Source organism: Notechis scutatus, chromosome 1 (genome assembly GCF_049901735.1).
Source record: "Notechis scutatus isolate UNSWTSFEM ecotype Mainland chromosome 1, rNotScu1.2, whole genome shotgun sequence".
Classification (NCBI taxonomy): domain Eukaryota; kingdom Metazoa; phylum Chordata; class Lepidosauria; order Squamata; family Elapidae; genus Notechis; species Notechis scutatus.
The window spans coordinates 28,445,193-28,459,975 of record NC_142009.1 but is presented as its reverse complement, the minus strand read 5'-3'; the positions used below and the strand labels follow the sequence as shown (position 1 = coordinate 28,459,975).

At 44.5% G+C, this 14,783-nt stretch overlaps 1 protein-coding gene across 10 annotated transcripts in view; it reads right to left on the bottom strand.

The window, feature by feature from the left end:
* The window catches only part of PTK2B (protein tyrosine kinase 2 beta), a 114,730-nt gene that overhangs the window by 51,663 nt on the left and 48,284 nt on the right, over positions 1-14,783 (bottom strand). For all 10 annotated transcript variants that reach the window (XM_087959882.1, XM_087959867.1, XM_087959889.1 and 7 more), the window contains exon 2: positions 672-927. In XM_087959882.1, the coding sequence (XP_087816008.1) occupies positions 672-893 (222 nt within the window). In that variant the 5' untranslated portion in view covers positions 894-927. The remainder of the gene's footprint in view (positions 1-671; positions 928-14,783) is intronic.

Sequence of the window (14,783 nt, the reverse complement as noted above, 5' to 3'; positions counted from 1 at the left end):
AGGATACAGTTTCAGTTCATTATAGTTATTTGGAACTGTATTCACTTAGTATACAACACTAGCCTGATATCTATCAGGTGGTCATGTTACTCAGGTTGAACATCTAAGTAATACTGGTGGACTCACCTGTTCCACCTGCTCCTGTTCTTCTGTTCTTTCTTCTGCAGAAAGACATTGAACACATACCTTGGTGATATATACACTTGTGCATCTTTTAATAAGTGGTATTCTGTTCATTTAAATCTGTGTTTTTCAAATTTGGCAACTTTTGAAGATATGTGGACTTCAATTCCCAGATATCCCCAGCCAGCATTCTGAGGAATTCTGGAAGTTTGAAGTCCACCCATGTTAAAACTGCCAAGTTTGCTTGTTTTCTTCTGTTCAATGGTGTCTGATTCTCAGAGACTGCTGGACAAGGTTTTTTAGAAGTGGTTTGTCATTGCCTCCTTCCTAGAGCTGAGAGACAGTGACTGGCTCAAGGTCACCCAGCTGGCTTTATGCCTACAGAAGGACAAGAACTCATGGTCTAGTGGTTGCTAGACTGATGCCTTAACCACTACCCCAAAGTAGCTTTCACCAAATTTGAGGAATACTGATATAAACCAGAAGGACATGGATCCAAGCCCATTGCAAGAAGCCCTCAACCAATGCAATTGATTCACGAAACTCACCCGTATCTCCGTCATGACTGTACATTTCACCAGTTTGAAGTTCTTGCCCATGTTGAAGCTGTTGCTATGGAAACAAACCTTGAGGATCCGAACTTCATCCTTGTCGATATCAATGGGTACAGCAACCATGGTGGACTCTGAGGGCCCTGCCAGGCTGAAGCAACTGCGGAGAGAATTTGCTCTCAGCCGGCTCAAGGCTTCCGGCAGTCCGGACATCATCATGAGCAATGCAGTGCTAACGCTGGATCATTACCTCCTGGCAACCAGAAAGAAAACAGTACAAGAGTCAGCGAGAAAACGAATTTGCCAACCTGGGCACCAATGTATCAATGCACAGATTTCTTGATCCTATATTACTTTTTATATATTAAAATAGTTTTTCCATTAAAAAGAAGAAGAAGAATCAGTTAGCCTGCTGAAAGCCAAAGCATCAGCTCTGGAAGTTTATTTATTTCTAAAAGTGTTTTAGGCTCCAAAAGATTGTTTTGAAAATAAAAGTGGGGGATGGTTATAGCTAAGTATTTTATCTGGAGACATATCTGCCTGCTTTGGAAAAATAAAAAAAACCTGATAGCTTGGTTCTGTGGGAGACCAACTGGGAATAATAGAGGGGCTGGCAAAGAACCTTCTGTTCTACAGAACTACCAACATCCTCCACTGTAGTCAGTTTGAAATGAGGAAAGTCCTCCTCCGGCACCTATTTTCAGGAGATGCCTGCAACTTGTTCTTAAAATCTCAAAGGCATCCTTTAGAAGAATATAGCACTGAACATCTGCAGTCTCTCCCATCTGGATGAAAAGACCTAGTTGAAACGGCCTTGTTGTGGACATCAAAGGAGGTAGAAATAATGCAACATTTTCCCATTATTAACGATCTCCCTCAAAAACCTCAGAAACCCATTTGGGAAGAAAAGAAAAGAGGCTGTGGTTCTAGACACTGTATTATACATTCCTTGAAGCTTTGTGCAAAGGAGTGGATGATTCTGAAGAAGCGGGCTCTGAAGATGAAAAAAACCCTTTTTATAGCATTGATATAAGGGAAAAGGGGGCTAAGCACAGAATTTGAGGAAGCACATCTCAAGCAGCCCTTCAGGATGAATCTCCCAGAACTTACACCTATAAGGTTGGGGACTCAGACCTCCAATCAGAATAACAGAGCTGAAAGGGACCATAGAGGTCTCCTAGTCCAACCCCCTGCACAAGCAGGAGATCCTATACCTGTGGTAGTGAACTTATGGCACGCGTGCCACAGATGGCATGCAGAGCCCTTCCTGTAGGCATTCACGCTGTTGCCCCAGCTCAGCTCCACCTCACATGCACACGTGCCTCCCTCCAGCTAGCTGGCCTTCGGGTCTCTGCCATGCATGCGCAGAGGACGGGGGGCGGGGGTGGAGGCGCATGCGTGAGGACGCACAAGCATGGGGAGGGCGTACCTTTCATTTGCATGTGGGCACTTGGGACCCAAAAGGTTCACCACCACTGCCTTATAGCATTCTGCACAAATGGCTGTCCAATCTCTTTTTAGAAACCTCCAGTGATGGAGCGCACATGATTTCTGAAGGCAAGCCATTCCACTGGTTAATTCTTCTCACAAAAAAAAAAAACAACCGGCTGCCCCCCCCCAAACCTTTTTTGTGTAAGAGAGTAAAAACAAAAAACAAAAAAACCCAACCCAATATTCTTTTCCCCCCCCCCCCCCACCCCCCCCACCCCCCCCCCCCTCTTTTTTTTTTTTTTTTCTTCTCTCACATCAATCTTTATGACATCCAGTAGCTTACTGACCCGCACTTTTCATCCCCCAAGGCTTTGGGTATGATAGGGCTGTAACAATCCCAGAGAACAGCAGTCGCCAAACAGTGGGCTGCGGCCCACTGGTGGACTGTGAGAAAATTTCCGCAGAGAAATCTCACCCCCAGAGCACCCCCCAAAGCAATTAATCCAGGCTGCGCAGAAACACAAGGCTGCACCACCCACATGGCCCACAGGAACCCTCCCCAGCCACTCACTCCTTACCTGGCAAACTTGCCTGCTAAATTGCTATTTTTCCTTTTTCCAACCATCAGCTGTTCTGCTGTGCCAGGAGATTTAGATTAGCTAGGAAGCAGGAAATGGTTGGATTTCTTGCTTTCTAGCTAGCCTTTAGATCTTTGGCTCCGCCTTCAAGCACAGCCGAATCTCCCTTAGGGCTGAAGGTTCTATTATTCAGTGCAGACTCACGGCAAGCAAATTTTATGTGACAGACTAAGCTAACCTGTCACATGACCACCAACCCACACCCACAAATTAGGCCACACCCACAGAACCGGTTAGTGGTCCCTGGGATTTAAAATTATGAGTTTGGTGGTCCCTGAGGTCCAAAAGGTTGGCGACCCCTGCTATAGAATACCCCCTGCCTCAAAGCCATCTTTAAGCACCCCTTTCCCTTCATTGGTTTCCAGACTTTGACCAGAAGGTGAATCTAAGGATCATTTTAATATCCTACACTACCATAGCAAATTGTAAAGGGTCCTTAGACTGGCTTGATTTGGAGAACTGTGGTTGCCTTCAAGAGCCCAACAAACTTCCCAAATTGAGGAAGGGGCTATACTGAAGGGCATTTTTGCTACCCCCCAACCCTCTCCTGTTCAATGTAGAGGTGAACTCTTTCTGCTTTCCAGGGAGAAATCTTCCTTTCTCTCTTGCTTGGATCTTTTGCCATAACGTTATGAGCCTGTGCACATGCCTATGCCCTGAAAAACATGTGTTTTCTTTCCGCTCTTGCTTTCACATGCACCCCTCCTCCAGAGAAGTCAACGCTACTGAATTACAAATTGTTCTAAAATAAGGGCAACACAACCCACGGAAAAAAGTAAATGTTCTTCACTTATCCTTAACAAGGAGACTGCCGCGGTCCATGGACCAACATGCTCACTGCAGAGGAAGCCAAATATTAGATAGAGGTATTAGAGGAGAATGAGACAAAGAAGTGCAGCAGGCTGCCAAAAATGTGATTTCTGCTTCAGTGTTGATTTCCCCGAGCCCAGCTAAAAGTATGCACCGTGGACGTAGACTACCTGTATTCCAACACAGAATAGCCTCAAGCAGCAGACAAGAATGCAAGATGGGAAGTTCAAGCAGTGGAACTAGACACACACACACACACACCGCTCTGCAAACAGCCATTTTCATTTCTAAAATGTCATATCCCAAAGATGCCTTTGTTTACATTCGTCTTTATACACAATTCTGCAGGGCAAGAATTTGGTCAATTCACTTGCAGATGGCTAGCAAGAGTCTCACGCCCGCCGGCGGAGACTCATTGCTATTACAGAGCCCTCCTTCGCTTTCTCCTCTCCTCCTTCTCCTTACTGTTCCTTGCTCTCTTCAACTATGCAAGCTTTTTCAGAAGCCAGAAGAATTATCCCCGTACTCCTCTGACTTGACCTAGTCTTCTGGGGTGCATTGGTCCCAGAGGGAAAGGACAATACCCAAGGATGGTAGGGAAACAGTCCCATTTAGGAGCTCCTGAACTTTGGGTTGAGTCCAAGCAGGGTAGATCTTGGCTGAATGTTAAGGCATTTCAATGCAACAATGAAAGCATTTCCTTAGGAGATTTCCTGCACTGAGCTAGATCTGAGCCTTCCCCACCACCACACACACACACCTCCATTTTTGTTTTTTGTTTTGCTACTCTAGCACCTCCTCCTTCACCATCTGTACCACTTCTCTGCATTAGTAGCATCCAAAGCATCTGATCAGGCCCTGTGCAGGGATGTGTTGTTATTATTCATCTCTTGCAAAGTTAGGCAGGAGAGGGCAGCTCCAAAAATAAGCCATGTTTGCCAGGTGGAAGCGTCCATATATGTCTGGACTTCCTCCCCTCCCTTCCCCCCCGACTCGGGGAATAAACATAGCAGTCTCACACAGCAACAAACCTCACAATGATCTCTTTTCTGATATAAAGTAATGTTGCACTTCTTGAATTTCCGTGGGATAAACAGCTGCCCAAACAGCGGGAGCTTTGCAGGAAGTAAATGGGTACTTTCAGATGCTGCTCTTGCTCCAAGTAGGCACTAGAGGGTGTCAAAGCCTCACAAACCCGACCTTTGAGCACCATACACCAAGGTGGGAGGCATCTGATCTGCAAAAAAGTGTGATTCTCACAAGTACAGACACTTCCCAGGGGACCTGGAGTGGGTTGGCTGAGTTTCTCCAAACTGCTGCCACTAACTGATTTTTGCCAATTTCAACTCTCCATCTGGTACCCAGAGCAGTTCTGCTTCTTGTTTATCAGGACTCTAAGCAGGAGCTCTGGGATAAGAGAGGGAGACATGCTCCATTATCTGCTTTCACACGTTCCTTTTTCCCTCTTCAAAATGTTTTGCAGCTTCCTGGGGAAGGAAAGAGACAACCAATGCAGCTGTCCTGCGAAGGGCTTCTCAACCTTTTGGGGGCCCTTCACGAGATGGAGAAGAACTGCAAAAGATCTCCCATTACCCCTCTTCATCACTCAGCTGGGGACAAAACACATGCCAGGCTGAAATCTGCTTTAGCGGAGTATCCCTTCTTACTTCTTACAAATTATAATTACAGTTTTAATCTTAGAGCAATCAAGTTTTGCTAGGCTGGACTGAGACAATTCAGAGAGCTCAGCTTGATTTTATCAACATCCAAACACTAAACTACACTCAGTGGACCGAGATCACATTGGAAACATCAGAGCAATCACAAAGGGACCTTACAGAACAAATAAAAATATGCAGTCATACAATTTGGTCTAGTCTAGCATCTAGTCTAGCACTGTCAATGGCTCAAGATTTCAGCTAGGGCAGGGGTGTCAAACTCAAGGCCTGGGGGCTTGGATCCGGCCCACAAGATACTTAGATCCGGCCCGTGGGACCACCCTGGAAACAGCAAAGGAACAGCCTGTGGTGCTTCTGCCAGTGAAAATGGAGCTCACTGAAATCAGGAGGGACGCATGCAGCCTTCCTGAGCTGCGTTTTCACTAGCAGAGGGTTGCAGGAGGCCATCAGTCAAAAATAAAGCTTGGGAGCCAGTTTTTGCTGGCACAGCATTTGGGCCACCACAGGCACCCTGAAACAAGTGATGTTGAGCTGGCCACGCCCACCATGGTGACGCCTAGATTGCCCCCCCCCAAGGTCAAACACAACCCTGATGCGGCCCTGGCTGAAGTAGAGTTTGACACCCCTGAGCTAGGGAGTTTCAATGGGCTTTAAGAAGTCTCTTTTTCTAAATATGCTGGTGGACTGAAACTAGGAAGTTCTATGCTCTTCCTTGAAAAGATGCACCCTTTATGGTTTAAACAGGGATTTACCACTAAATCACACTCTTGATCCTTCTCCTTTGACACTGCTGTCTTCCACCATGAAAGGAAACTACAGCACCCATTAAACTTAGTAGTGTGTTATTAAGTTGCAAACGTATTCATTTTGTACATCCCAAACCTATAAGGCCGGAATAGGTTACTTGTGGCATATCTGGTCATTTGCATTATTTTAAATAGTTGTTGAGGCCACTTGGAGGTTTGTCTGTATCATCAAGATCACCTGAGTAGTGCAAATGGATGTGGAGCCTTCTTGGAACTACTGAAATTACTGTTCTATAGACAGGAGATAGATGGTGTATGATGTTGCATTCTCAGGTGACCCTGAGGCACAGATAAAACCTCCAAGTGGCCTCAATGACTGCCTAAAAGAATGAAAATCACTAGCTGTCTGCAAGGAATATAAATCCTTCCATTCCCCACCATCCAGTTAGAGCTGAAGAATCTTCTTGGATGAGAAGCGAAATGTCTTCAAAGAAAAACCAGAAAGTCCAGTTGCCTCTTGAAAAAGCACCTTTGGGACAACCATGACCTGGATGACTGAGAATCTCCATGGACAGCTCCAATGAAAATTCTACAAGCCATCTGAAAGTGTCAGCACAAATTTTGACCTCTTCATATGTGGTCTAACTCCGCATTCAGGTTGATGCCTGTTGGAGCTATAAAGGTTTCTACAATAAGAAAGAAAAATGCTTCAGGGTTGTGAAGGTTCAGTTTATCGCCAGCAAGTTCCATCCTGCTTGATTTTTTAACCTTTTCTCGCTGAAATCTAGAACAGTATGCTGTTTCTCTCCCCACCGTTTAATATTGGCAATTCGTGAAAAGCCACTTTCGGCTTCCCTACCTTGTAATTGCATCATTTTCTGCTATGACCAGATTCTTATTGCAAAAACTAGAGAGAGGGAGAACAAAAAAAAACCTCCTTGTTTGACAGCAAGCCAAACCCTGAATTGCTAAGAGCAGACTTGCTGTGTTAATGGACCTGCTGAGGAATTGGCTGACCTAATCCACTCTACATCTTCTCTCTAGAGAGCAGGCTTAAGAATGCATGTGCATACGATAACGGAGCAAAACCCATCCTGGTTTTCCTGTGTAGCTAAGCTGTCCTTGGGCACCTGATGACAGGTGTCATGTCCCCGTGGGAGCCTCAATCTGCGGAGGAAGACGAGCCAGAGTTGGAGCTGAGAGAGACCAAGGGGGCAGCTTTGTTGGCTTCAGAGGAATGTGGGGAGGAGACATGCCCCTCAGGAGTGGGACGGCTTGCTAGCAGGGAGGAATGGGGCCAGGACGACCAACAGAGGGCAGGCAGTGGAAATGAGGAGCAAAGGAGTTCAGGCGATGAGCAAGAACCACTCCCTCCTGATCCCTGAGCACAGAGAGTGGAGAGGAGGCAAGAACAGCACAGACTAACCTGACGACTCGGAAGGAGAGTGCCCCGCTCCTCTTTACAAGGCACACCTAGGTATTGAGCCTTAAGGAGATGCTGTGGGGAAGGGCGTTTGTCAGGAACAAACACTGAATTCATGGAGTTTTGTGTGCCATTGTGGACGTTTGGAGTTTCCTGGACTCCTTGCTTTATTTCTTGCTTCCTGGATTAATTACCATGTTCCTTTGCTTCCTGAAACCACTGCCGTGTTCCTTTGCTTCCTGAACTCATTGACGTATTCCCTTGCCGTGCTGGATTTCTTACTTTTCAGCCGTTGTGCTCACAGCACTTTGCGGGACTACTTGCAGCCAGAGGCTGCTGGAGGGTGTGTGTGTGTGTGTGTGTGTGTGTGTGTGTGTGTGTGAACACTTTGCTCTAGGACTTGCCATAACGTAGAAGCGTTTGGGGGAAAGCTGGAGCAATAAAGGGGCAATTTACAGCTTACTATGTTACCTGTGCCTTGTCCCGGGTCATCACAACATGTGAATAAGCTGTACTAGATCAGGCCAAAGCTCCACAGCAGAGACCAGACACCATGGCTATCATCTTTAAACTGAAAACAGAACATTCTAATCCTATGCTACCATTTGATGATTGTCCAAATTTATGCTAATGAAATACAGTCTATTACCCTTTGAGGTAGGCCAGGTCAGAAAACACACCACCAAGACAACTGGAATTAGTATTTTATTGTTGTTGAGCAGTGATTCTCAACTGTGGCAACTTTCAGATATGTGGATTTCAATTCCCAGAATTCCCCAGCCCGCATGGAAAGCCTGCCAGTATTTCCTCTCCCCCTTTTCTTTATATCATACGGAATTAAGGCAGAGCTCTTTGGAGTCTCTTTCTCATACTTCAACCTCTCCCAGAGCCGAGATCTTATTTACTGTCTCATTTATTCGCTAAATGGCTTCTGCATTATTTCCCCCCTATTTCTCCTCCACATAGCCCTATTAAGCAGGTGCCTCTGTACAGCTGTGCGATTGTCAATGGGACACCATGGGAAACAACAACAATGCCCCCAAATAGAATTAGCAGTCACCTCGGCAGGCAAAGCCACAGAACTGCAGGGCTGACAGAAGCTAGGATGGAGGCCTCTGAGGCTGAAGGATTCCATGATTTTATTTTAATTTATTTATTTAATAGATTTATCTGATAAGTGACACAGTACAGTTTACAGCAGGGGTCTTCAAACTTGAGAGCTTTAAGACTTGTGGACTTCAGCTCCCAGAATTCTTCCTCCAGTCATGTTAGCTCAGGAATTCTGGGAGTTGAAGTCCACAAGTCTTGAACTTGCCAAGTTGAAGACCCTTGGTTTACAGCATCCCTTTGAGGAAGATGGGCAGTTCAGAAATGTGTAAAATAAATAAAACCTGAAAATGATAAAAAAATGTACAGGTTGTTCTCGACTTACAGCAGGTTCATTTAGTGACCAAAGTTATAACGGCAATGAAAAATGTGACTTATGACTGTTTTTACACTTACATGGCTAGTCTAGTGAAGAGAAGGACCAGGGGAGACATGAGAGCAGTGTTCCAATATTTGAGGAGCTGCCATTGAGAGGAAGGGGTCAAGCTATTTTCCAAAGCACCTGAAGACCAGTCAAGCAATAATAGATGGAAACTGAACAAGGAGAGATTTAACCTGGAAATAAGGAGAAACTTTCTGACAGTGAGAACAATCAACCAATGGAACAGCTTGTCCTCGGAAATTGTGGGAGCACCATAACTTGAGACTTTAAAAAAAAATTGAAAAAGAGGGAAAGTACCCCCCCCCCCCCCCCCACTTTAAGGCCCCCTAACCATCATACCCCCCCCCCCCCCCCCCCACCCCCCCCCCCACCCCCCCCCCCAAAAAAAAAAAAAAAAACAAACCCCCCCCCACCCCCCCCCCCCCCCCCAACCCCCCCCACCCACCAACCCCCCCCCCCCCCCCCCCCAAAAAACAACAAAAAAACCCCAAAAAAAAAAAAAAAAAAAAAAAAAAAAAAAAAAAAAAAAAATAATATAATAAAAAAAAAAAAAAAAAAAAAAAAATAAAAAAAAAAAAAAAAAAAAAAAAAAAAAAAATAAAAAAAAAAAAAAAAAAAAAACAAAAAAAATAAAAATATTCCCCAACCCACCTAAAACTCAAAAAAAAAACCAACCCCCCCCCCCTCTCCCCCCTTCCAAATACCTCAATAAACAATCCTAAAAAAAAAGAAGAAGAAGAGATTGGACTCCCATTTGTCAGAAATGGTGTAGGGTCTCCTGCTTGGGCAGGGAGTTGGACTAGTTCAGGGGTCGCCAACCTTTTGGACCTCAGGGACCACCAAACACATAATTTTAAATCCCGCAGACCAGCGACCCTGGAAAACCCCCCAAAAAAGTCTGCAGGAAAATTCCCCATCCTGTTTTCCTACTGATCGATCATTCTTTATCTGGGATTGCAGGATACTGTCTCCAGCTCCATTCTCAGGGGAGGGGAGGGGAGGGGAGGGAGGGAGAGAGAGACAGAGAGAGAGAGAGAGAGAGAGAGAGAGAGAGAGAGAGAGAGAGAGAGACTTTTGGCTTCATGCAAGGAAAACAGCAGAAGCAGCAGAAGTCTTTCTTTCTCTCCCCCAAACTCCGCCAGAAATGAGTCTTTGCCTGCGCAGCCTCTTGGAGCAGGATGCCTTGCAGGGTCCCAAAGACTCGTTTCTGGTGGAGTTTGGGGAAGAGAAAGAAAGACTTTTGCTGCTTTCCTTTTGGAGTGCAGCCAAAAGCAGAAGAAAGAAGTGGAAAGAAGCAGCCCCGGTGGCCAGGTGAGCTGCGTGGGGTGAGTGGGGCAAGTTCCCCCCATCCCTTTCCCCTCTCCCCTCACTAACTCATGTTTTTTGCAATGCAAGTGACACAAGCCTTGCGTTCCCACCGGCCATGTGAGCAGCACAGCCTTGTGTTCCTGTGCAGCCTGGATTAATTGCTTTGGGGAGTGCTTTGGAGGTGACATTTCTCTGCGGACCACCAAAATTTACCACCAGTGGTCCCTGGCCCACTGGTTGGCATCCACTGGACTAGATGACCTACAAGGTCCTTTCCAACTCTGATTATCTGTTATCTGTTAACTGTTGCAGTATCTCCATGGTCCATGTGATCAAAATTCAGGCGCTTGGCAACTGAGCCATGTTTGTGATGGTTGCCATGCCCTGGGTCATGTGATCCCTTTTTGCAACCTTTTACTAAGCAAAGTCAATGAGAAAGCCAGGTTCACTTAACCACTGGGTTCCTAACATCACAACTGCAGTGATTGATTCAACAACTGTGGCAAGAAATGTTGTATAATGGGGCAAAATTCATTTAATAACTGCCTTGCTTACTAAAGAAATGTTGGGCTCAATTGTCAACGATCGTACAGGACTGTACCTGTATATATATAAATCTTATAGCAGCCCAGAATCATAATGTCAACCCTGAAGCTGGCTCTAAAGTCTCAAAATGGCCTCAGTTAGGCCACCTTCAGGGCTGACACATAACCACAGTGATCAACATAACCACAGTGATCAACATAACCAAGAGATTAAGGTTTCTTCATGCATCTGGGCTCCAGACTCAAACCCAGAAACACATTTTCAGGATTTATGGAAGGCCAACAGGGATGGGGCAAATCTAATCTCTGGAGGAATGATGTTTCAGAGGCCAGGTGCCACAATTGAAAAGACCCGTCTCCTAGGCCCCTCCAGCCAGTTCTTTGGTGGATGGGGCCAGGGGTGGGATTTAGCCAGTTCAGCCCAGTTCGGGCGAACTGGATTAAATTTACATCTGGTTCACCGAACCAGTAGTTGAACCAACTGGCTGGCCATGCTCACCCCTCCCCTCCCCAGGAGCCTCCACGTGGCCTGTTTTGGATACAGGTAAGTGCAGAGTCCACACGGATGCTCTGGGAGGGCGAAAGATGGGCTGAACTGGAAGTTCCCAGAAGTCCGGAAATGGGCCTGTTTCTGGCTTTCAGAAGCCTGGAGCCTAGGGGAGGCTGTTTTCGCCCTCCCAGAGGCACAAGAGAAGCGTCCGAACTCTGGGGAAGGTGAAAAATGGCAGAACCGGAAGTTCCGGAAGTCCGGATATGGGCTTGTTTCCGGCTTCCAGAAGCCCCCAGGAGCCCAGGAGAAGCCATTTTCAGCCCCACAGAGGCCCAAGAGAAGCCTCTGGACTCGGGAAGGCAAAAAATGGCCCTCCTGGGAGTTCTGGTAGGCCACGCCCATCATGGCCATGCCCACCCAGCAACCGGGCACAGAACTGGTTGCTGGGATTTTTGAATCCCACCCTTGGATGGGGCCCACAGGATGTACCTCTTGTCTGATTGGATGTGAAGTGTAAAAAACTTGAGAGAGACAGTACTATAAGTAATCTGGCCCCAAGTCATGAAGGGCTTAAAGGTGACTATCAGCACCTTGAATTGCATCCAGAAGCACAATGATAATCAATACAGCTCACAGAACTGAGATGTCACATGTGCAAATATCTATCTCTGTCTCTCTGTCTCTCTATCTACCTCTCTACCTCTATCTCTATAACCGTTGATGGCCTATATATAAACCGCTATATTCTGCAACAGTATCAGCTTCTACATGCTCTTCTAGCCCCAGGTAGAGTGCATTGCACAGTCCAATCTAGAGGTCATTAGGGTAGGAATGACTGTGAGTTGGGCATCTCAATCCAGCAAAGAACACAACTGACATACAACCCAAAACTGTGCAAAGGAGGTCCTAGCCACAACTACCTCCTGCTCTTTGAGCAGACGTTCTGAGTCCATCACACCATGAGTCATCTTAACTGTCTCCCTCTATCTCACTCCCAAGGGCAAGCTGTGTTAAAGCATAAAATACCAAAAGAGTTTCAAGGTTCACAAAGACCGGTCCTGTAATACCCATTTTTCAGCTTTTATAAAAGCCCCTGTTTCTAGTTTTAAAAACATGGCATGTACATCTATTCAACTGAATAGATATTTGATTATAACTACTGGTACTAATTTCTTTTCAAAAGCATGGGCAAAGGGACAAGACTGAAAGTTATTTTATAGATGTATAAATGTACATAATTGGAGCAAAAGTTAAAAGATACTTATGTTTAATGTGCTGATGTGATCTGAACTAGGAATGACTAAGAAATGGTCTTAGTACATAATTCATAAAAGCTCTTAACATAAGGCTGTCATGGAAATTTTTTATTCAGCCATCCACGCACCCACCCACCCACCCACCCACCCAATTAGTTTTTATAGCCAACTGACAAATCCTTTAGGAAAACAACAATGTCTCCTAAAATGGCGGATGCCCTTGAGAAGTTATCTCAAGTGAGTCTGAGCCTGTGACACTTGATGAAATAAACAATGATTTTTGGATTGTGAACTTCGCTACTTTTGGATCATGATCTCTCCTGGGTTGTTAAGGCAACCTGGCAGGTGACCTGTAGTTGGGTCCATGCAGTGAGGTCAACCTCTCCGAGAAAGGGTATATATTCCCTCCAGCCTGGAAAGAGGTGGTGTTGTATGCTGTTCTCAAAAGGCTATTGCTGGACCGGACTTCCGGTTTGTTGGCTTCGCGAGCAGCAGGGATTCGCGAAGCTGCGCGATCCTTGCTGCGCTAGCCGTTTTTGGGGCTCCGATCCGGACGGGTACAGAGCTAGGCTGCCCTGCAGGGGCAGCTGAAGGTAGGGGGGAGGGTTTGGGGTGTTGCAGACCCCCTCCCGGACGGCAGAACCCCTTTTCCCAGGACGGTGCAGCGGCGTCCGTAATGGCTGCCACAAAGAAGCTGGCAGCCGGGTAAGAATGTGCAGGAGGAAGTGGAGAAAGTTTTTCAAAGGAGAAAGTTTTTCTTGGTTCCTAGGACTCTAAGACATATTTAACAAAATTCCTGAAAAGTATGATTTTCTGAATGATACCTTCTAGAAGAGGAAAAAAGCGGCAGTTTGGTGGTGCTGAAAGGAAAGCTTACCCTCTTTTCCTACGGAATAAATAAGTGGATATTAAGAAACCTATTTCTTTTAGGTGAAAACTGGTTTTAAGTGATGAGTGGGAAGAGAGAGGACTAAAAAAAAAATTTGTATGCTAAGACTTTGTTGGAGGAGATGCCTTAAGGATTTGAAGACTAAAATATATTGCAATAAGATTTTAAGAAACAGATTTGGACTTTCTTTTTCTTTGATTGATACTACCCCAGGAGGAGAAGGTGAGAACTCTGCCTTGGTTTGGACTGATTGATAACTTTGGGACTGTTTTTATTTTTTCTTTGGAATATTCTGGTTGTTGTAAGAAGAAAGAAGGGGAAAAGAAAAGATTTATAATGGCTCTTTCTATTGAGGAACTGAGAAAAGATTATGAACAAGCAAAAAAAAATGGTAAAGCTGGTTTGAAAGAAGCCTTCCTTTTTTTAGAAATGGCGCTTATTAACTACCAACAAACATTACAACAGATGAAGACAGCAGGAGAAGAAGAAGGAGAGGAAGCCATTTTTAATAAATTTCAGAACTCGACCAAGAAAGAAGGAAGAGTGAAAGGAAGAGAAATAAAGGACTTAAGATTTAAAAAAACACTTAAGAAAGGGAAAAATAAGGTGCAAAATCAATATAATGATAGTAAACAAAAGGGAAAAGGAACACAACAGAGAAGGGAAGCCAGTAAGGCAGAGGCTAGAAGAAGGGGGGGTAGAAAGGTTTGTTGGGAGAAGAAAGAAAGGGAAAAGGTGGAGAAAAGCTATAAAGTTTTGAAATTAAATGGGAAAAAAGGAATCTTTTTTAGGGATAAAGGATAAAGTATAATTTCTTCAAAAAGATTTTGCAAGGTACATAAGATGATATTGTAGTATTGTATTAGAAATAGAAAACTTAAATGGTTTAAGAGTTGATAAGAGATTAAAATGTTGAAATGTTTAATAATGATTGGTTTTAAAATTTAATAATATGAGGGGAGATTTAGAATATTGAGTTTTAATTAAAGAGTTTAATAAGATTATGGTATTGATGTTATTATAAAATTTCTATTATAGTATTTGTTTTTAATATTTAGATTTATTGTTTAACTATGTATTTAATTACTCTGGAGGTACTATTTAGATAGAATGTACCAAGCAAAATCGGATTGGGTATTGGGCGTTATTTTAAAGGTTAATTTGATTAATTTAGGGGGGAGATAGAAAGGCATCATACTCTGATTAGTGATTTCAGGAGAAACTTTTTTTTTTTTATAAGGAACGAGACAAAGGGACAATAAAGAATGGACAAAAGATACAAATATAATGACTCAAATTAAGATGATTAATTAAGATAGAATTAAGAAGAGTGAAATATGTGGAGAAGTTAATATAGAAGGCTTAGAATGGTAAATAAAATAAGTAATGATATGTAAGATGAGCA